We start from the raw sequence: 24,539 nt of genomic DNA, 5'->3' as shown, positions 1-24,539 counted from the left end.
TCCGTACGGACACATTAAATACAGTTTCTTTCCCCGTATAATTGAATACTGGGTCCTTTACCTGGTCCTACTCGTTCTGTTCCTTTAAACCTATTTTTAGCGACTATTGAACACGTAGCTAGCATCTTGATTTGGTCTGTATTGTTCATATTGCCTGTATTATTTGTCATTGTACTGATTTTCACACTCACTCCTCCAATTAATATTCCACTAGGACAGCAGTGTGTACAAACAAAAATAAAAATAAATCATGTGCTCAAATATTATAATTAGACGAAAAATGTCAATGAGAAAATTGTAAAGCAACATGAAAAAACTCCCGATGCAGCTTTCTGTTGCCCAGTACTTGCTACATAAAAGTGTTTTTCCGATCGGGAATGAAGCCCACGAATACAAGCAAGATTGCCGCGCGACTGGCCGCTCGAGGCATTTCACGTTTATTCGCGGGCTTTTTTCACGTTCGGAAAAACACTTTCGTGTAGCACATATTGAGCAACAGAAAGCTGCATCGAGAGTTGTTTCATGTTGCTCTACAATTTTCTCATGACACTTTTCGTCTAATTATAATATTAGAGAAGTTGACTAATTAATTAAGAGTAATTATGTAATGAGGCAGAATGCAAGAATGTATATCTCCAAGCGACGGCAAACAACTTTACCTTGGTTCTGTCCAGATACGTGGCATTTGCATACTTTTAAATCTTGGTGCATGATAATTGAGACACCCCATTATTTACATATATTGTGTCTGTTCATGTTCATCACAGCTAAAATTTCAAAAAAAATGTTGAAGTGAAAAAATAAGGATAAGGCAGCCGCTGGTAGTGCTTTAACGCGCTTGATCTCCTACTGCAAGAATTTGCATAAATATTGCGAAAACATTAATTAACAGCCGTGCACGTCCGCGCCAACAATGGGGCAGTGGGCTTTTAGCTGCAACAAAATTTTAAGCGAAAAGGTGTCGGCAAATGAAAAAAAAACAAAAAGACACCCTCAAATGATGTGGGTAACAGAACACTTTGGTGATGACACTTTAGGGAAGGGGTAGGCTCCGGCATCGCCAGAGAAGAGGGGGGCGGGGGCGGAAAACTACGCAGGGGGCTCGGGCCCCGCGTTAGACCGGATCCGCAGAAAGTCACCGCTGTCAGCAACTTCAAGAAGCCTCAATCTCTCCGGGACCTACGAAGTTTCCTCGGCCTATGCTCATACTTTCGCCATTTTATTCCAAATTTTGCTGATAGAGCGCGACCATTGACTGGCTTGCTGCAAAAAGATGTGCCTTTCCGCTGGACACCGGGTCATGACACTGCATTTGCGAAGCTAAAGTTCATGCTGACATAGGGCCCGGTGCTGTGCCACTTTGGTTCTTCTGCTGCGACAGAAATTCGTACCGATGACAGCGGAATCGGCCTCGGCGCAGTGCGCGTCCAACGCCATGCCAGTGCTGAACACGTGGTTGCCTATGCAAGCCGTTCATTGGGCAAGGCAAAGCGCAACTACACAGTGAGAGAACGGGAGTGAGTGGCAGTCGTGTTCGCCGTTCACAACTTTCGCTCATACGCGATCCATCGTCACAATGTGAACATGTCCTTGAAACGGGGCTGCCGTACATATGCCACCAAGGCCGCTCTTTAAAATTTTATAGTGAATTTAAATCTTTAAATATTTTTTACAATCTAAGCTGCATCGTTCTTCGTAAAAAGTTCGGTTCATTGCGTATTGTCCCGTCACTGCACCCAGCTTTCAGTGACGTCATAGATTTTGGGTACTTCCAGCCTGGGCTATTTAGCTGTTCCCTTACAAAATATAATGCCTTACAGTGCATTCAGAAATAAACAAAAACTCGGCCTCTGGCAGGCTTCTCCTGCTTACAAAAGGTCGAATTGTGCGACGTCAGTATTACGTCATGGAAACTTTCTTTCGGAAGTGACATAACAAAATTTCGCCTTCATTTTCTCCGCTAGTAGGGAACGGAGAGCTTCGGAAAAAAAATGTGCCACTTAGTCTATTTATTTAGAGATCTTCTCAGTGTTGGAATTCTTCATGCAAAACTTGCACTAAAACAACTTTCAGAATCCACTAGAATCCATAAAAGATTTAGTGAATCCACCAAGAATATGATATGAAGTTTTTCAACCTGGAAGAAGGTCAGCTGGGAAAATGCATTTTCAAGGCCTATAAGCACCGATTATACATCCCCCTGGGACTCCAAGACAACTCAGGGTCATGATCTCTTTTCAAGTCGGTTATGATTACGGGCTACTATTTTACGAACCTGAAATACCAGTGGCATTTGTAATCTCCAAGCTTTTGCTGGCGACTGTATGTCGACAAAGTAACTGCATTCTCCTGTTTGCTTTGCTAAAGGCTGTATTTATTTGCCTAAGCACAGGGATAAAGATGTAACATTGCATGGCGGGCTGCCATGCTGGTGCTGAACTCTCAATTTTAATGTCATGTCACGACATTCGAAACGTACAATACGGTTGCTTGTCATCGTTTTTGACGATGCGACGGTCTTGGTCAAATTATTGCGAATTTTCTCGAAAGGTGACGGCAGAGATGATGCTACGAACTATCATATTTATTGAGGACAAAGGTGCAAGTCATATATTAAAGAAAGAATAAAAAATAAAACGACGACTTTGAGCTAGCACGGGCTGGTGCTTTCTAGTCGGCTCCGCTTGTCCACTTGTGAGTGTACTTGTATATAGCTTCTAGTCTGACGCACATCACCGTGTTCTCATCATCGATTAAACGACTTTTATTTAGCTCAACATGCGTCTGACGGGAGAAAAATTTAACATGATCGCTTCCGAGTTAATGAAAATGATTGAAAGTAATGTGAAATAAAATGTACTGTGGGTCTCAATAAAGATGCATTGTTAGCATCCTCGTTGAGTAGCACGATAGCAAAATCGCAGGATAGCATGACATCATAGGATGCATAAAGCAAAGCGCAAAAATAAAAGCATGTATAGGGCACTTCTTTACTTCGAAGGCGATACGCTTACTGAGTATCTTTAAAAACAATGTTTTACAATTCATATGCTGGGCCGGGAGAGTTGTATCATTTTGTAGCGACGTTTACGTCAAAGAGAGGCATTGCATGTAACTGTTGTCATTTCGGTAAAGCGGACGATACCGCTAAAGAAAGCAATACGGAATAAGTTAAATATTCTCGTAAATCCCCTAAAGATACGCTAACAAGTTGATATTAATTATATATTGACGATGGGACGGGGAAAATCAAAAGACGGGGAAAATCATATAGAGGATGGCGGCGAAGATAGAAAAGATCTTGACGTTGAAATTAACGCAAAGACAATACGTAACGTACTTAAGCATGAGCCGGTAGCCATAGAGCGAATTCATAGATTGGGTAAAGCGGCCGAAAACAAGGCGCGGCCTGTGATATTGAAACTCCTAGATTTCCATGACAAAAATAACATATTAAAAAATTGCTCCACGCTTAAGGAATCATTCTTTGCAATCGGAGAAGTCTCTTCGTCTCGGCTTCGCGAAATCAGAAGGAACCTGTGGAACGCAGTCAAAGTAAAAAAAAGAAAGAAAAAGGATCCTATGACAAGGTTTCTTTGGTATACGACAAACTAAAAATTGACAACGCTTCATTCAGCTGGGAGGAGGAATCAAACTGCATTCGACCGGCTTTCTGCAGTTCCCACAAAAAAAAAAGAAACACCGAAGCAGAAGCGCGGACCTTGCGTCCACGCAACAATCCCTTCGCATGAAATAACATTTAATAATTAATTATGGGGTTTAACGTGCCAAAACCACTTTCTGATTATGAGGCACGCCGTAGTGGAGGACTCGCGGAAATTGCGACCACCTGGGGATCTTTAACGTGCACCTAGATCTAAGTACACGGGTGTTTTCGCATTTCGCCCCCATCAAAATGCGGCCGCCGTGGCCGGGATTCGATCCCGCGACCTCGTGCTCAGCAGCCCAACACCATAGCCACTGAGCAACCACGGCGGGTCGAAATAACGTTTGCTTGCAGCATTCAACAAAAAATAAACTGACCGGAATCTTTTATACTCAGCTTTGAACCAGACTTTATCGCCCTAACTGAAACCTGGTTAACGTGTGATGTTAAGGATTTCGAGATAGCGCCACCAAACTACGCAGTCTTACGTAAAGATGGGAAAACGCGAGGAGGAGGCCTAGCTATCCTAATAAATAAAGACGTTTTTTTTTTCGCGCTCCTTCCTGACGTTGAAGGGGGTTGAAGCTGTCATCTGCAAATTACATTTTTCTTCCTGCCATGTCGTTGTCGGCTGCGTATATCGAAATTCCTTCATCAAACATTGACGTTTTAACATTCTTGCACATGTACCTGTGCCGCCGCGCCATCGTAAACAGACTAATACTGGTAGGCGATTTTAATCTCCCAGATATCAACTGGCATACGATGCAACATCACTCCGCCTCGTCTGATATAATCTTTGATATTATGGTAACCCTAAATCTTCATCAAATTCTAAACCAACCTACTCATGTATACAAGGTAGTTCCGCGAACATACTTGACCTATAGTGTTCTTGGCCGATCATGTTCCTCCAGATAAAGTCGATGTTCAGCTACTAGATGGTACATCAGATCATAACGTAGTGGTACATTCGGTTTCGGTTCAGGACTAATGAACTTAGCATGAACTTAATAAACTTAGCGTAGCAGCTTTCAGATCGCTTGTTACTTATCCTGATTTTATAAATGCCGGTGTTTCTAGCGTTGTCACTCACCTTTCTTGTGATTTTTTTCTCTTGAGCAGCTTGCGAACAAACCTGGTTCAGACATTGAATTGCTCTGGCAGAGATTTAAAGAAACATCGTATTCTTTTGTATACGAAGTTACATCCCTACTAAAATAAAACAAACAAAAAAACTACAACCCTTGGATAAACCGCGAAATTATACACGCGCCAAACGCAAAGTAAAAGGATTCAGGAAATTGGTCAAAAGAAACCTAACTTCCAAACTCCTATCCCTTACTTCGGCAATCACTTCTATGAAATCAAAAATAAAGGCCGCAAAATCATTCTATCTCTCTAATACGCTAACTAAGTTCCTTAAAAATTCACGACAAAAATTTTGGAATTATGCCTAAAAGCCAAAATGACAATATTATGTCTCGAGAAGAAAGTAAAGAAAGAACAAACTTAATCAACAACTACTTTAAATATTTTTTTACTAATGACGACACAATCCCATGCGATGTTCACTCACATAGTTCGAATAGAATAGATACCATCTCCCTAAACGAAGCAGGAATTTTTAATTTATTGTTAAAAATAGACTGTAGAAAGAAAGCTGGACCTGACGACATACCAAACGAATTCTTAAGGCGGCACGCTTAATGGATGACCAAATATTTATTCCTAATATTTCACAAATCATTAACAAAATGTTCTCTCCCGAGCGAATGGAAAATGGCTAAGGTAATCCCAATTCACAAAGGAGGTAACAAAACTGGCGCTTCCAATTTCAGTCCTATTTCACTAACCAGTACAATATGTAAGTTGCTGGAGCACATCATCCTTAAACACATTGCTGCCTACGCTGAAGAACAACACTTTCTATCACCATTCCAGCATGGTTTCCGCAAAAGTCTTTCTACAGTAACTCAAATAACCGAATTAATACACGAAGTGTCACAAGCCATCGACGACTAAAAATACATAGATTTAATTCTACTTGACTTCAAGAAATCATTTGATCGGGTATGCCATAAAAAAAACGAACTATAAAAATTGAATCAATATTAGGTAAAGGACCAATTAGTGACTAGATCAGTGCTTACCTTATAAACCGCATACAGTTTGTCAAAATTAATTACAAAGTGTTACATTAGGTGTGCCTCAGAGCTGTGTCTTGGCTCCAATTTTATTTCTTATTTTTATTAATGATCTACCCGCATCTATCAAGACTAACGATTGGGATTTTTACCGACGATTGCATAGTCAGCAAAAAAATTAACTGCCCCAATGACCACCTAACCCTCGAAAACGACCTAAAATCAGTATCGCAATGGTGCATGGGATGGCAAATGACATTAAATATAGGTCACTCAGCTTTACTTAGAATAACGAGGGAAAACATTATATCACACTTTTCTTACACACTCGGCAACACCCACTAACCCCAGTTAAAGAACACAAGTATATTGGACTAATCACATCACATGACTTGAAGTGGGAGGCACACGTAAATCATGCAACGTCATCTCCAAGCAACGGCTATTTTTTCCTCAAAAGGCTATTCCATTCAGCACCAAACCCAACAAAGCTTCTTGCCTAGGACACATTTGTTGGACCAGTACTCGTGTACGCTAACGTCGTTTGGTTCCCATCCACAAATAACTTAATTAATAAACTAAAGAGCGTGCAAAGAAAAGCAGTAAGGTTTATTTTTATCAAATACCGCGTATCTGACCCCCCTCCGAACTAATGGAAAAAGCTTGAATACTAACCCTCCGTAACAGTGCCAATCTCGCACGCCAGGAAATTATGTTTCTACCTTCTCCACAATGCGCTTCGTATTGATAGCACCAAATACTTATCTAACTCAGAAACTAAACTCTCACGTCATAAACACCCCCAATTTCTTGAGGAATACCGGTTCAAAACTAACTGCTTTAAATTTTCCTTTTTTCCACAGGCGATAAGGGAATGGAATAGCCTGCCTACATATATAACTACTTGCAGTAATCAAGATAATTGCTTGTCACTACTTGAAGACTACCTACATGTTTCCCAAATATAAACTGTTTGTAAGGTTCTAACCTTACCGTTTGCTGTTGATTGTTGATTAACCTTACCGTTTGCTGTCGATAAAGACGTTGATTAAATCCTCTACGACCTACATTCACTACGTGCGTTTTTTTATCATGGCGCGCACTTTGTAACTCCTGTGTTAATGCTTCATTCATTATACATGTTATACCATATGTGCTCGTTAATTGATTGCACGCGCAATAAACCCCTTTTGTATTTACTTCAAAATCTTATTTGGGACATGTTCAACCATTCTACACTTGCGTAATATGTTTATTATATGTACGCCCTTCCCGCTGAAATCCCCGTTGGGCTTGGCAGTATCTGAAATAAATAAATATTCTAAACGCGCAAGAAATCTGCTATATACAGGAGGAAATGCACCAAAATGACAGCAGTGGTTCCTTTAGCTACGTTAGCAGGAATCTTAAACTCGGGCTCATTTAAATGTCCCGTTTGCCTCATGTGGAGCGTTCAAGCTCTCCCGATATGTTTATCATATCGCTCGTTTACTTATCTTTAGGTGGACGTCAGAGAACCATTGGAGGTCAAAATTATTCTGTGCACTCCACTGCGGCGTCTCTCAAAACCACAGTGTTGCTTTGGGACAGTGAACCCCATGAATCAATTAGTCGCATCTGTTTTGACATATATTGAAACCAGACTCGGGCTCGAGCTGGAGCTCTTGCTGAAATAGTTGTGATATCTCTCCGTGTGTACGAGTGCTCGAGGTAGCTAACTCTGAATTATTACCCGTCTTCCTGTCTTATCAACTTTTCAAGCAACGAGCAAGCAACTCGATTTATCTAGCAACTTTTATAAAGCAACGAGCACAACTCGATTTGCTTCAATTACACACGGAACGCATCAGCTTTCGCACAAGACGAGTGCTGCATTTTTCAGACCAAATATCGTGATTATAAAGGAAAGGAGGGAAATTAAGGTGACCACCGAAAAATCATACATCTTTGCTTAACATTTTCTCTTATTGAAAAGCAAAAAGAAGTATAAAACGCCCGGAAGTTTCAATACTTAAAACCTCGAAGCACGATGTTTGGAGTTCGTTAGCTACACTACAAAAGCTTCGTCGAAAGTTATGCAAGCTAAGCCTGCGGCAATATTTGAAGCGGACGAACCTGACCTCTCTGTATATTTGCATCAGTAGTTCGTAAGCAAGCCTTCTGCTAAATTTAACATTATCGAAGTAAAAATTCAGTTACTGTAACTTTATACGGGAAGTTTGCGCTCTTCGAACGTTCCGCGAAGCATACTTCACACAACTATGATATCTGTTTTTGTGTACGAAGCAATGCACCCGCCAAATTGTGACTTAAACGCGTTATAGCGCGGGATTTCAGGAATGTGTTAGGTACTTCATCCAACTTATTTCCTATTTTAAGCCCAACGTAATCTAACAACTACGAACGTTTTCGTTGCTAACTATAGAACGAACTTAACCAGAATTGTTGGGAAGTTTGAAGAGGGGTAGCATTTCTGTGCCCCCCCCCCCCCCCTCCCCTGTGGGATACGCACGAATCGGAGTAATAGCTCTGCGCGGAGCATGAGCGGGGGAAAATACTTCTTTGAACTTAAACCATTGTGCGGTGAGGGCCACTTGGCACAGTTTGTTCTAAATTTGCATGACCCGTTCACAGGCAACAAACTCAGGCACAAGAAACGTGCACACTCGTTGCGCAAACTTACGAATACAGTGGACAAAAGACGTTGTACAAACGTTCTACCACGCAGGGCAGCAACGTGAACTTTGAGGGCCAGGAGACGAATAGCCCCCTGAAAAAAGAAAGAAAGAAAGGCATATTATGCAGCACAAATAAATCAGTGGAATAGTCTTAGAAATGCTGTTTGTTTAATTAAAGATGTTCTTGGTGCATCGTACCTGCATGTACGGAGGCTAAAAAATAGAATGATCGAATTTGTTTTAAAATATTGATGCAGAACAGCCGCCACAGTGTGGCTGCACTATTGTGCTCCCAAACTGGTCGTCGTCTTTGATTACAACGCTATGCATACCACAAAGCAATGGCACTGGTAGCCTTTGAGTCAGTATTCTCGTTTGCCTGTAAAGTGACTGATCAATGCTCCAATAAAGGCCAACACCCGAGCTCACCCGCGAGTGAGAAAGTACGCGTAAAATTAGCGTTTGTTGAATTAAAGGAGCCAAACCGCCAATAGAATTCGGGAACATGGCCTGAAAAATTCTCGAAGCATCTTTGCTAAAGCGACAAGTTCAAATCCGCTTTTAGCAAGAGAACTGGGCATTATCACCCGTTGCGATCTGTTTCATTAGTCTATTGTGTCCGTATACCAGTATGTGTTCAATCAATCAATCAATCAATCAATCAATCAATCAATCAATCAATCAATCAATCAATCAATCAATCAATCAATCAATCAATCAATCAATCAATCAATCAATCAATCAAAACTTATTACAGCAATAGCGAATGCTCATATCGAGATATTTCAACCGACAGCCCAAATGACTGCTGACCAATCCAATACAAGCAATGACTAGCTGCATCACACAAAATGTTACTGTAGTATCTGATTCAAACAGTTTACTACTTGGCATCCTCCCCTTCCCTCTCTCTATCTTATCTTTTTATTCCCTCTTTCCCGTCCCCCAGAGTAGGCTAGCCAACCAGACACATTTCTGGTTAACATCACTGCCTTCTCTCTTTATTTCCTATTCCTTCGCCCCCCTGGCCCATCTCGCCGCCTTCGGCTTCCTTCGAAACGATGCGCGATGCTGTAGTATCGCCCTTGGTTCCTTCAACAAGCACTGCACACTACTAGATGTAGCTGGAATCTTGCTGTATATTTTTCCCTTAGTGTCATGGTCATCGTGCACCAGATATATGGGTGCACGAAATTTTCTTTGTTTCTTCATTTATAACCTTCTCGGGTGACCTGGGGTCCAGTTAACGGCATTACATGTATCGAGTAATGTAAACAAGCCTTTCGTTGCCGAACAGATTACATTTAACATTTCGTTTAAGTTTTTTTTTTTTTTTGAAAATGGCAATATTCAATATTATATACTCAGAGGTCACTTCTCTGCAAAATTTCTGTTTGATTCGACTCGAAAATTTTGCTATTCGAGTGCCCCTACTAATTAATGAGCGATTATTCGTACAATAAGAAGAACCGAATAATAATAATAATAATAATAATAATAATAATAATAATAATAATAATAATAATAATAATAATAATAATAATAATAATAATAATAATAATACATCTAACTGAGTAACAAACGAGGTTACGAGTTTCTGAAAAAGCACGAATTGAGCACCAGAGGTCTGATTCCTCGCCGAGCGAAAGAGGCCGCCGCATTTTGATAGGGGGCGGATCAAGAGCATTCGCTTACTAAGATTTCAGTGTCCGCAACACGGCCTTAGACGTTAGAAATTCAATCACGATCCCTGCAATAATGAGTCCGTGAGCCGCAGATTTCTGTAATCTGCGGCTACTTCGCTCATTCGGTTACCTTATACACTTAAAGAGGTGCTGTACCTACAGTGTGTTTTACTTAACTTGAGCCAAACATTAAAAATATGCAAATGCTACGTAGCTGGACAGAAGCAATATGATGTTGCTTGCCGTCGCTAGGAGACACTCGAATTATGTTTTGCATTACTTGTAATAATATAATTAGTCTTCATTAATTAATCAACGCCTAAATTATTATAATTAGATGAAAAGTGCCGATGAGAAAATTGTCGAACAACGCGGAAAACGCCCGATACAGCTTTCTGTTGCTCAATATGTACTACAAAAAGTGTTTTTCCGTGTGGGAAAGTATATAGCCCGCGAATACGCGCTAAGCTCCTCGAGCGGCCAGTCGCGCGGGAATTTTTCGTTTATTCGCGGGCTTCAATCACGCTAAAAAAAAAAAAAAAGCTTTACGTCACGTATTGAGCAACAAAAAGCTGTATCGGGAGTTTTTCATATTGCACTACAATTTTCTCATTGATGCTTTTAATCTAACTATAATAATATAGAAGTTGACTTATCAATTAAGTCTAATTGGGTAATTAGTCGTAATGCAAGAAACAATCCGAGTATCTCCAAGCGACGGCAAACAACATTATTTTGGTTCGGTTCAGCTACGTGGAATTTGCATATTTTTAATTGTTTGACTCAAGTTACATGAAACACGTACCATGTATGTATTAATGCTTAGCATCTACGTGTCATTCTTTACTGAAAGTGAAAAACAGCGATAACGTAGGAATGGTACCGGGAACCAACGTTTCGACAATGGGACTCTTCTTCGTCAGAGAAGCAACTGCTTTCCAACAGTGACCAAGCCACGCAGTTGCTACACTGACGCAGGCAAGTCCCCTTGTAATGTTGGCCCCAACGACATTTCTTGTTCGACCACTGTTAAACCGTTCAAGCCTCCATCTTCCTGTGAGCGGTGCCTGTCTCATTTGGTTTACTGACAGCAATATCGTATCGAAAATTTGCATGGCCATGTGTCAATTTTTAAATATTGTTTTGTACTGTTTGAATAGCTTGATTACTTGACTTGTGCCTATTTGCGGGAGCTGTAGAACGTGCCCTTCCATTGCTCTGTGCGTCATTATTTTTTCAGGTTAACTGTTTAAGCACATTTGCGAGATACTCTCTATTGCCAGGTCGTTTTTGTATAACCTCATGTTATTAGTATTTGATCATTTAATAATTTATTGATTTTGGAGATGCCGGGTGATGCATAGTTGCCAACATTTACAATTTCATCCAGATAAGTCACTCACCCATGGGCCGCATTTTGTAACAATTCTTCGCCTTCGATATTGCTATCTTCGTAAGATCCGTCGCTTCGATGGCGATCGATTCATATTAAAGCAGTGGCGTGACAGCATTCGAGCCCAAAACTACAAAGGTAGAGAAAAATCTGAGCAGGAAAGGAATGTTACAAAATCTTCCCTCCAGGTGTGCTTCGTGACGTAAGTGGAGGTGAACTGTCCGTTAGTAGCGATCTTAAGTTTATTAATGAACACTTATATAACGATGTGCAAAGCCGTTAGGCAGCACTGCAGGAGTGTGCAGGTCGGTGTTGTTCGTTCACATGCGGTAGCCTCACAGCGTGCGTGCGAGCGTGCGTATGCGATTTAGTTAGTGAGTGAATAAGCGAAAGCTTATATAATGATGTGCGAGGCATATTTGGTGTCTGCTTGATTCGATCCACAAGGACGGCGCTTTCATTCCTCGACTGTTTCTTGTTTTTAGCGTTTATCGAGGTCGCCGTCGTACCTAGCTCAAGATATGCTGTCCCTTTCCAGAGCTAATACGTTGTAGCTATAGCGCTGGAAAAAAAGAAGGAAAACCAAGCAGAAAAGGACAGCAGGAAACGACGCTCGTCTCGGCTGAAGCATGAAATCATGAAACAGGCACCAACTTAGTTATCCCCCTACCGGTCATTTCTTTCTTTTATTCTTCTTCGCATCTTTACTTAGCGCTTTTCATTTCGCCTTCGCTGCGAGGATTGGCAAGACGCGATACACTGCCGAGCCGATTCATTTCTTGCGCTTGACCTCTCAAAGTAACGCTGCGAGAGACGCAGTTACTGTCGGTTTAATTTTGACCACCCGTGGGTTATTGAAGTAACCGAGTCACGCAATACATATGTCTGCTCTATAAGGGAACAATCTACGAGAGAAGAAGGACGGCTGAGGTTACAATATGGGAAGTTAAGTTTATTTTTCTGCTCTAGAGAACGGCGGAGTCGAGACATCGGACAAATGGGCCTGACGGGCCGCCCCGCGGCATCGGCTTCCCAGTACAGTGAAGTCGACAGTGGTATCCGCAAAAAGAAATTTTACCGGCTAGCGAGTGCACATTATTCGAGGTGTTAGAGCCTACCACACTGCACGTCACGTCGGTTAACCGACGACACAAAAAGGCGAAGCATGTCAGGGCAAGCGAAATAACGCACTAATAGTAAAGTGGCACGTAAACCAGCACAATGCGGATGTACACATCATGGCTGCATGCACAACATACGTGAACTCACATGGCGCAACACATCGTGAGAAGATATAAGAGATGTCAGGGTAACCGTAAACAGTAACTATAAAAACTAGGTGGCGTGCATATTGTGAAACGGCGGCGACAGTTACTTGCGCAGCATCTCAATCAAATTAAGTTGCACAGTATTATATACAAACACATCTATACAACATCACATAGCTGCAGTTATAGCTGTGATGAGTCGTTGCCGATTATTCTCCCTTTAATTTCGTTCTTCCCCTTCAAGAGGGCGGGGAGTCTGGCGCTCGCGACGGGGGAACAATTCTGCGATCGGAGCGAAGCCGCGCTGCAACTCGCAGCTGCACCCGGCGGTGCCGCCGCTCGCAGAGCAGTGGTCGGCATCGACTGCTCCACGCACACAGTCACGTGTCTCCTCGCACTGCGACAGAAGGAGGAGCGGAGGCCCCCCCTCCCTCCCCTCCCAAAATCCTCCTTTCCTCGGCCGCTGCCGCTTCCCGTACGACAGCGCCGACGCCGCCACGCGGTCGCCGCGCTGGTTGTCGCCCTCTCACTTCCCTTCCAACCTCCGCAACCCTATTTTCCTTTCCACTGTCCCGTCGCCCCTGCCTTCTAACCCCTTTCCTTTTCCTGCCGTATTAGTTTCTCGCCCTCACTCGATTCCCCCATACTCCTCTCCACTAAATTCCCAGCACACCGCGTGATATCTCTCTCTATCTCTATCGGCATTTCCGTTCCTCAATTTCTTGCTCGCTTTTCACCGTTATTTTTACGTTCGCTCTTCTTTTTTCGTCTTCTTGCTCAGTAAATACTGAAAGCGAGTGAAATCAAAGAAAGCTCGAAGGAGGACAGGCACGTAGAAAAGAAGACAAAGTCGAGCGGCGCTCTCTTGCGACTGTTTATCGACGGAGGAGAACGCCCAAATATGTCCCCTTTTCTGGATCGCTTGAGCAAAGCAACTAAAACACCCTGACTAAAAGGAAGCCTACGTCAAGTCTTAGTGATGAAAAAAAGCCTCGGTTGATAGCGGAGAAAGCTCTTGGCAAATGTTTGCCAACGAGACAATTTTTTTTTATCCCGAGAGAAGAGTACCAAGCGCTAGAGTAACGTTTTACCGGTTCGCTCACCTCCGCCGAAGCTTATCATAGGTTACAACGTTCTGCTTCTGAGCCCTTGGTCGCAGGTTCGGTTCCCGGCCGCATTCCTATGGGGGCCCGGATGAGAAAAAAAAGCGTAAAAATGCTCAGGTACTAGGAGTTTAGAGGGGGTTAAAGAAATCGTCTCTCGTAACGCAGACATCGGTCAGTCAGTCATGAACAAATAATATATATATATATATATATATATATATATATATATATATATATATATATATTGCTTTTTGTTTACTTTGCTTCGCCTGTCCGCTAGTCTGTTCATTCCATCTACCAACCACATGCTGCTGACCTATGTGCAGATCTCGATATAAACCAAAATAAACCTGGGGCCAAATTCACGAACCTTTTCGTTCGGAAGCTAGGGCTGTTTGCCACTGGTCAGCCGCCTTCGCTAATAATATGTCCAGCATCAGGATTGGCTGTAATGTGCTCGCACGAACGATTCTAGCGTGAGAGACTTTTTTTTGGATACTGCGGGCTCTGCACTTTACACATTTGTCGATGTAGCTACTGTTGCCTGTACAGTCAACCGCAAAAGTTTACCGACCACGGGAACTGAGAAAACGTTGGATTTTTCTATAGCAGTATTGTGACCGTAGCCAGTAAAACGACACAACACTATGTTGTTCAAACCTACTAGACGTATAGTACGTGCTAGAAATCCGGGGCGGTCTTCACAAAGCGTTTCATTCACAAGTGCACTTTGCAATTGGACGGCGGTATTCACTAATCGTATGTCCAGCGTCAGGCATGATTAGCATTTGCTCTTAGGGCAATTCCAGCGTAAGAGCCTTTTGTGAACACGAGGTTTCTTTTTTTATTTGTTTGGGTTGCCACGTGATATAATTTCAGGATGAAACTAACGTACTCTTTACTTAATTTTTAACGAATTTACTTTTTTTCTACTCTAGATTACAGCTTATGCAGCCGTATTAGCATGTCAGGCATTTGGCTAGGCTGAGAAGTAAGGGAAGATGCTCAAATTCAAAGCAGATGAGTCGCATCATCATATCCGAGCAATAATTATTACCTCATTGACAAACTAAAGGAAGGAAGGAAAAAGTGGAGAAGGAAGGCAGGGAGGTTAACCAGTTCAGCTTAACCGGTTTGCTACCCTACACATGGGAACGGGATGGGGGGATGAAAGATGGGGAGAAGAGATACAGAGCACATAACACGCACACACATCGTTAGTTACAGTCTGTCACTCTTGCGCGGTACGTGACATCACTGTCACAGCCGCTTGTCCAAGCCCGTCTCCTTCATAAACCGATGTAGTCCCTTCGTCGCCTTCAGCTGCGATGTCTTCTGTCGGCGATATGTGAAAATAGTTGCAACTGACAATGGTCTATTGTCAAGGTGCGCTAGAACGGACGCCAGGGACTGTCTCTGAACATTATATTCAGGACAGTCGCACAGAATGTGTTCCAGCGTCTCCTCGCAAAGACAGGCATTGCAGAGAGCGTTGTCGGCCATTCCAATACGAAACGAGTAAGATTTCGTGAAGGCCACCCCTAGCCATAAGCGATAAAGCAGGGTGGCCTCACTTCGGCGGAGTCCAGTTGGCATACAGAGATGCATCAAGGAGGGCAGGTCGTGTTGACGATTGCTCCGGTTGGTCTGGCTGCTTGGTGTGCACCACAGAGAGAGCGTGATCTCCCGTGCAAGCACTCGAAGTCTGCTGGCTGCGTCGGACCGTGAAAGTGGTATGGCCTCTTCCTGTATGTCTTCAAGAGCTGTCCGAGCGGCTTTATCGGCATCTTCATTTCCTATGACGCCGCAGTGACTTGGCAGCCACTGAAACGTCACGTGATGTCCTTTCTCATGTGATTTATGGAGTAGGCATCTAATACCGAGCACGAGCTGTTCGAATGGCTCGCGACGCAGAGCTGATAGCACAGATTGTAGGGCTGCCTTTGAGTCACTGAAAATTGACCATTGTCGAGGTGGTTCCCGATTGACGAAACAAAGTGCAGCGCGAAGAGCAGCTAGTTCCGCAGATGTAGATGTCGTTGGGTGGTCAGTCCTAAAGCTGATGGTAATACCTCTTGCTGGGACGACCACAGCACCGGACGAACACTGGATGTTTGTGGAAGCGTCAGTATAAATATGTGCACTGTCCGCGTACCTCTCGTGCAGAAGAAGCAGAGACAGTTGTCTCAGCACAGGCGACGACAGCTCAGACTTTTTCCCGATTCCTGGTACGCTGAGATGGACTGTGGGGCTGACAAGACACCAAGGGGGTATCGATGGTTTAGATGCAGCGGTGAAGCCCGAGGGAAGTTTGTCCTTGTACTTGATGATAGTTTTAGAGAATGATGATTGGTGCCTGTCTGAAGGTAGTGTTGCAAGGTGGTGATAGGGTGTGCGTGCAAAATGTCTGATATGCGTTCTCAGAGCCATCACTTCAGTATCGTGCTGACTGCTAGAAAGTATGGTATACTGGTTAATCTACTGATTGCTGTCACATTATCTAAATAGTGGCTTTCTTCCGCTGTCTCTTGACAGAATCATTAAAACATTAATTTTGTCCCTTCAAGCTTATTTGCAGTGATGCATTTCTTAGAAGATTTTGCCACGATTTCTTCTTGATCGGTGTTGGCTTACACTCCAGGGAAAATGGAGTGCTGACAAATATGCACAATTGCTTTCTTTTTCTCAATATTTAGGGGGTAGCGGTGCGGAGTGGGAAGGAAGGGGTATTGCAAGAACACTCGAAAACTGCACTGAATACGACACCAGCAAATAAACTTGTCGATCTTACCACATGATGCTACATTAAACTCGGTTACAGCTGTTCCCTTTTTTCTACAGGCCGTCGGCGGTCATCTGCGACTTGCACGAGAATATATCGGACGTAAATGCTATACATACGACGGCTCTGCAAAGATTGCCGCGAGCGTTGTGAAAGCTTAGGAATACGGAAGAAAGGTAGCTCGATGGTCCCTTAGCTTAATGACGCGTTGTTCCGCCAGCGCGCATCATAACTGACTGTCACCGTGTGCCGATTGTTAAGCGACATTGCGGCTCTCCGGTTCACTAAGCCCTCGTTTCGCCCGCGCTCTCGGCAGCTCCGGTCGTCTGACGAGAGCACCGGATACGACCCTCCCTCCTATTTCGTGTCATCGTTTCGTTGTTGCCTGTGCCAGCCGGCAGCGTTCGGCTCGGTGGAACTATAGCTACACAAGACCCACCGGATCGCCGATTTTACCGCGTTAGACGAGCGGTACTATATAAGCAGCAGCGGCAGCATATGGGGAACAACTCCGGGCAGGTGCTCCCGACGTCCCGTTCCGGGGCCTCTCCTTATACTATACGCCCTACCGTAATCGTCTCCGGCAGAAATTAATGCCCCGCATGCAGAAGGAACCTGAGAAGGGGGAGGGGGGGAGGGGGTGTAGTATCTTAGCGGAGCCTATTTCGGGCTCCGATCAAGCCGTCCTCCCCGCACTGCCTCCAGCCCGGTGCTGTCGTCGGCGCTGGGGGTATAGCGGCGCCAGATTGGCTCGCCGTACGCACACGTATGTACCGGAGCGTTACGGGCACGTGCTGCGTTCGGAGAGCCGAGAGATAGCGTCGGGCGGACGTCGTTCCCGTCGAGCTAACTTGCTCGTTCGGCGCGGTTGTGGGCGTGCGTGCGCGCTGATTGTTCCCCTCGATGTTATTGTATACGCTCGTGTTTTTTTTTTTTTTTGCTGCTGTTGCTGCTGCTGCCTCGTTTATTCGAGCACGCACGGGTATGTTGTTGTAGTGATCATTTGTCGACCGGTCAGTGGGCCGGACGTACGTCGAGAACGCCCGTAATTTTAGTGTCTGATAAGGGATCGAGAGAGAGAGAGAGAGAGAGAGAGAGGAACGCGGTGTTATTTTGTTCGTCTATGTTAGCGCAGTTCGCGCGTTGTCGCGCTACGTTCTCCCATTATTTTAAGAAAAAGAAAGACACGAAGCAGAAGGGGGTGTCGTCTAGTAGCAGAGCTACGGTTGATTTATTTCTTATAGCGTTGTGGAATGGGGCTGGGCCTCGTTCTGCAAAGTAGCGTTCCGCCATGTGTCCTCCTTCATAACCATACTGAAAAGAGAGAGATATATAAACGAGGGTGCGGTAAAAGGGGCACGCACATTAATTCATAAAAGTATATATAGAAGCAGGTGCGGTGGCGCTTACGGGATAGGTAATATATGGTCGTCTGACTAGCCTGAATATCGTGGCAACTGTGGGGAACGTAATAAAACTTCTCTCAAGTATCCTTGCGCTTCGTACGTTAAGTTTCTTCAATAACGCTTTCGATCATAAGTTAGTTGTTCGGCAATAATTAGTTTAATCTGTCCTGTGGGTGGAAGTGGAAGATGTGGAAGAACAACAAATTGAAATATGAGTCAGTGAAGCACGATAAAACAAACAGCGCGTGATAGAAGCGAAAATTCAAGACGAAGCACACGTGGCCCTGTGTTGACAAGTAGACATCGAGGAGCGCATATGTTAGAAAGGAAATGTTCGAAGATCTGCGGGCAGATAACATCGGGGAATGTCGCAATCGGCGCTGCGAGCCTGAGCACGGGGTGAGTGATAACGCCGCAGTGGAGGGAACTCATTAAAAACAGCGCACAGGAATAGGACACAGTTGACAAACCAATTGCGGCCTAACTTTATTTTGTTTACAGGGTTTCTAGCAGAGTATCTTGTTTGTAATATGAAAACCCCATAACCTCGGTGACCGTGGTATCAAAACCACTAAAGCCCTATATATCAAAGGCAAATAATTTGTCAGCTAATTCCTCATTCAGGGGCGTATATCTCGACACAACGTCAAGCCGTGAGGGAACGTCAGCGTGAGAGAGAAAAAAAAGGAAAAGTGAGTCGCTGTTTGTCTTCGCCAGCCGCTACCGAGAGCGCAGCTGCTATTTCTGGGAATTACTCTGGACCACAGGTTAAAGGGGCGTCGCGCTGTTGACAACGTTGCGACATGGTCATCACAGAGGATCTATGTGCTTTAGCGCGTCGCTGGCATATTCTGGGGTAACCCGCCCGACGTCCACGCTACGGTTACATTCACGGTTCGTTACCAGTAGGATACTACACCAACTTCCTCTAATGCCGCCTTCGGTCAGTCAGTACGAGCGCCTAGAAGCAATACACAGTAAAGGCCTTCGACTATGTCTAGGGGTTCCTCAGCCAGCTTCGAGCAAAATGGTGTTGTACGAGGCTGAGTCATGCCCGTTCCAGGTTCAGGCGTCTCAGGATCTTTTGCCTCAGTTGCTACGACTAAATGAGTCTTCGCCCGGCAAAGCTCTTCTCCTATGTATAGGTGCCAGGACGCATTCACATTTTCATGCAACGCTGAACAAATTTCGCGCCTTAGGGTTGCGCTGCGCTCGAGACAAAGGCGAAAGATATACCTGCCCTGGGCATCTGAACATATTACCTGCAGCTTAAGCGTACCGGGACTATGTTCACAGAACACTGTTTCATCTCCAGAAGCAAAGTCCCTCGTTACGGAGCACTTGACGACTGGTTACCAGAATCACCTCCAACTGCACGCAGATGGTTCTGTTAAGCGTATCCAGACAGCTGCGCAGCTGCGTTTTGCATACCCTCTTTGAGATTTACATGGTCTGGCCGGTTGGACCGTGAGGTCTCATCAACATTTGACGAGGGAGTGGCAATAGCTGTTGCCTTATACGAAAGCTAAAGACTCTACTTGCACAAGATGTCGTACTCCTCACGGATTTGAAGGCGGCAATGCAACAATTCTGCAAGTTCCCAAGCAAGTCACCGTCATTTGTGAAAGACCTCAACACCGAAAGGCTTCAACCTAAAGTTTCAGTGGATCCTTTCTCACGTTGACAGTGCTGGAAATGACGAAGCTGACGCTCTTGCGTAGGCAGCACTCTCATATCCGCGGAAAGTCAAAGTACCGAGCAGCAATAAAGCCACGAAATTGAGCATCTGTGCTCACTTTGTATCGCTTTGGATTCCGCCACATACGCCCTGCGCAACCACACGGTTTCGTCGGGAGGAAGCCTCGCTACTGCACCGAATAAGGGCGGGACCTAGATGTACCCCTGCATGGCTATTCGACATGGCACATACCGATTCACGGCTGTGTGTACTTCGCGCAGTGCGACAGGAGACATCGAATACATTCTGCGGTCGTGCCCAAGCTATGTATACCGTGGTGAAAGTATTGCTCTACTTGAGGAATGATAAAAGGAAGGCATCCCGCATGCGTGTCTGCAACACGCTGGGTTTCCAGAAGGATCTGGTATTGGTTTCGATGAGTTACGGAGTCGCCAACTGTCGGAAGCGCCTCCCATGCGTAGTATGAGGGATCACGCGGCGCGCTCCTCATAGGTTTCGCTTACGGCGCTCAATAAAAACAACACGCGGCAGCCCTCATGGACATTTATGTAGGTACTCTCAAAACGAGGGAAGTTTTTGATCGTCGATATAATAATCTTGAGCAAACTGAAAGCGCAGAATCGTTTACAGACGCTATCTCTTTACCGAATACGTACAGTGAACGCCCCTGCGCGCGGTCGCCGCGACGGAGTCTCCCGAACCGGCTTCTTTCGTGAAAGGTAGACAAACGCTGAGAGTAAGCTATGTGAAATATGTTCTTATAGTGGGCTGTCTGTATAACCAAATGGGGCATAACAGAATGAAGCCTCAATGCAGCTATCGCACGGGTTCGCGGCGACCGACTGCGCGTCTGCATGCATGTCCGCACACAGTGTTTTGCTTTCGCTGTGAGCGCGTTTTTGCACCGTGCCGTGAGCTTTAGGCCGCATCATATCTGCATTTGACAGTACACTAGCAACCATTGTTGCGTGGACGCTATCAGAACTATTCAAAAATAATTTCGTTATAGAGACTTCAACGCCTACGGTGACTGTGATGAGCCGTCGTGACGATTCAATCTTTTTCTGTCTTCTAAATTCTTGGGAAATATTATTTCTCAAGTTGCGTCGCACTAATTGTTTATCGGTCTTCTCAGCGTGCGATTTCCCTCTGCTTCTTTTTCGTAATCCAGTGCATTAATTCATACCACAAATATGACCATATATCATGCTTTTTTTTAAATGTGCGTTTTTCCGCTCCCTGTCCGTTCCAGTGAACTTGCCAGTATCTAGCATCAACCAGTTCATAGACCAAACCGTCATGACATTAGCCGGGCAGCGGGCGCGGGCGAGCGTCTCAATGCGCGTTTTCTGTTACTCACCGAACATCGCGCAGTCCCGGCGCAGTAGCAGAAATCTTCCTCGCGTCTGTGCTTGCTGCATACCCGAGTTGTAGCCGCTAGCTGTCTGCCGGTTCTAAGTTTCGCCAGCCAAGCGGGCGATTACGCTGGAATGTACCGTGATGGATAAATAGATGGATGAACTTTATTGTGGCCGTGATGCTTGTATAAATAGCGGCCGAACTTGACCCGCGAATTCGGATTCGTCGGCCGACTACTGTGCTCGCCGCTGTCGTTGTGCGTTCAGTGTTACTTGCCTTTCTGGGCACAAGTTCGCCCGATCAAGAGTCAAGGCTCGCATTCACACACAAAAAAAAATCTTAATCTAGAATTGTTCGTAAGAGAAAATTTCAGCCAATCTTGACCCTGGACATATTAGCAAAAACGAACGGCCGATGCCGAAGAGCACTTGCCAAATTCTTGGTTCACACATCTGGCAGCGTTAAATTCTTCACCTTCACTATAGCGTGACACTATCGAAGTCCATGCTATTAACAACGTCTTCGAACATTTCCCCTGCCGTACCTCCCGTATGAAAAAAAAGAAAAAGAAAGAAAAAAGATATATGATAATAAGTAAGAAAAACAAAGTTGTCCACTGTGACCTCGGGGCCGAATTCACAAAGCTTTTCGTTCTGAAGAGTTGAAGAGCTTCGACCAGACACTTTAGTCACTTGTTACTGCGTGTTCTTGTGTATGCTGTATGCGTCATTTCGTATGTCACCTTCGTCACCTACAGTAGCTTGCTAGGGGTATGACGAGACAAATATCTCTAGTATCCATTGTCCCTTTCTGTCAAGGTGTCTCCATATGAAAACGCAACATACCTTCATGAATGTTCATATTAGTGACGACAAGATAAAGATCTTGACCATAGCGCTGAACGTAAACGCAACCTTCTGTTAACCAAAAACAGTGTCATGTCGCTGGAGTGCGGAGAATGACGCAAGGCAATAGTTTAAAGAGCTGCACAACCAATGCTAGCGAGAAGTTGCACGTGTTGTTCTGTATCGCTGCTATTGGCGTCCTTACTTGGACCAGAAGGTCCTCGGCTCCATAATCACCAGCACGTCTACTCGTAACAGCTACTTCAGTTCTTTAAATGACATATTCGCAATCAACTAATTTTCGTAGGTTGGAAGCTCTAAGAACACCGAGTCATAATTTGTGACTGAAAGAAGTTAAGGAGTGTTCCTTTTCTCACGCGTAAAATTTTCATGGATTCTTTTGAGTTCTCTTCCTTACCCTCGTTGTGCGTATACCCCCTGACTTCTCCCTCTCACGGTTTATTACCGCTACACCGGCGCGCAATTTTTGGTAAGCGGTTCCGGCAGAGCCGATCGGAAGCCGCGCGGCCAAAGGCTTCGGGGGCTAATTAATTAAGTTGCAGTGGAGCTCTCGAACGCTGCTGTTGAACTTTCTCTGCAGTTGGCGCCTGCCTCCCGAAGCGCACGGAGATTCGAGCTTAATTGTTCGTTTCCTGCCCTCTGCTATCTGCCCCACTTCTTCTTCTCCCCTCCCTCTTCATTTCGAATTAATCCGGTCAAGCATCGAAAGGAAGAGAATGGTGACGGCGGGGGGGGGGGGGGGGGGGGGGAGTTAGGGCTGGGAGGAGAGGCGAGGATGTTGAGAGGGAAGGAGCGGTCTGCCACGGAGTTGATTGTTCGCTCGACTGCTTGCGCGGAGACCACCGCACTTTTGCTCCGTCTCTTATTAGTGCCTACCTTTTACTCTTTTCTTCCTTTCTTTTGTTTCTGTTTCGTTCTTTGCTGCTCCGACACTGCGTCCCTCGATGACCCTCCCGAGGATGCCCCTGTGTTGACTCGTGTGCTTCTCTGTTTCAGCTTCGCTTTTCGCGACGTTTACTTGCGTCCTGGCCGAAGAAGAGTGCCTGAGTGAGTGTCCAACAACTTACTCTTTTCCATTCTCCTTTTTTGATTCTTTTTCTTTCTCTTCTTCTTTCTTTTCTTTGCGTTGATTCTCTGGCTGTGGAACGGATGTGTGAGCAGGCTAAAGCGCTCAGATTGCCGCTCTTGTCGGGAGACCGCGATCGGACGTGGAGGAGTTGCGCCTGTAACATGCGCGCAGAGGACTAGACGAGAGCAGTGATTGTGACGAAACTGGGACATGCATTGAGACACCAAGCTGCTGAAGAAGAAGTGTTTTGTGTGTTGCAGCTTATTAAGACTTGAAAGTACATAACTACATAGCCTTAGACAGTCTAGCGGAGGGTGTGTACGTAAGTGATATTGTTGATTTCATATTTTTGTTGCGTATCACCTGAACAAAAAAATAAAAATAAAACAGAGATTTGTTTGCTGTGGAGGTTCATGGATACAGCACTGGACATACAGCGCCGCGTTCCCTTCATGTTGCTTGCTTTATAAAAGAAGGCCACATAATATTTTTTTTCATTTTTGCCCTTACAACTGTCGCGCGCTTTCGATATCCACGCCCTTCAATGTAACGCTTCACTACCCTCATGACAGGACAGATGATCCGAAAATATTCACGATATCACAAAATTATCCAGAAGAAAAAATGAGCCACTAATAAGTATGAATAAGAGATGCTTCGCCAGCATAAACAGAAACCTGAACGTGATACAAGCTAAGAACACCTCGTATGCATGCGTGATTGTTTCAGAGTATGGTGAGCAATAGCCGCGCTACCGATTTGTGAGCATGCTGCGAACTCGAAACCCAGTGGCGGAGCATGGGGCACACTAACGGTGTTGAACGCTTACGTACATAAGAGAGAGAGCGAGATACCTTATTATTATTGTTCACAGAGAGGGATGGGAAAGAGAGTTAGAGGGGCCCCTAGTCATCGTGTTGCCCTAGTCCGGTGCTCGGAAGACGATGGCAGTTGTCTCACCGGCCCGGTGGATCATGACGCGGCGAACATGGGGAGGTCCGCAATGGAGGGTGTGATCCCACAGCTCCTGGGTAGTGAGGTGGGGTATAGGAGAGGGGGTAGAAAAGGAAATAGGGGAGCAGAGTATGGCCATGCGACATGGAAGGTCGTCGGCGGGCTGCCGCACCCGTGACAGGAGTCTTTATATAGGTCCGGATTGAAGCTATGCAGTTTGTGAAGGTTTAGAAAAGCGCGCGTTTGCAGCTGGCGGAGGTCCACCTCTTTCTCTCGTGTGCAGGGCGGCGGTACGAAGATCGAACGTGACTTTCTATAACGATTACAGGTTGCACGTTTGGTTCTTACTCGTTCGCGTCTCAAGACAGGTTAAACATACCTAATGCAAGAAAAACGCAGAGTGTGTTACAGTTTCTGTCACGGTTACGAATATCGTCCGCTTCTGATGGAACTCAGTTTG

At 44.9% G+C, this 24,539-nt stretch overlaps 1 protein-coding gene across 1 annotated transcript in view; it reads left to right on the top strand.

Moving 5' to 3' along the window:
• The window catches only part of qvr (glycosylphosphatidylinositol-anchored protein quiver), a 47,870-nt gene that overhangs the window by 6,996 nt on the left and 16,335 nt on the right, over positions 1-24,539 (top strand). Inside the window, exon 2 of the mRNA XM_050178838.3 lies at positions 23,053-23,103. Coding sequence (XP_050034795.1) covers positions 23,053-23,103 — 51 coding nt within the window. The remainder of the gene's footprint in view (positions 1-23,052; positions 23,104-24,539) is intronic.

Source organism: Dermacentor andersoni, chromosome 5 (assembly GCF_023375885.2).
Source record: "Dermacentor andersoni chromosome 5, qqDerAnde1_hic_scaffold, whole genome shotgun sequence".
Taxonomy (NCBI): domain Eukaryota; kingdom Metazoa; phylum Arthropoda; class Arachnida; order Ixodida; family Ixodidae; genus Dermacentor; species Dermacentor andersoni.
Note: the sequence above shows the minus strand (reverse complement) of the source record. Positions and strands in the feature narration are given on the sequence as shown.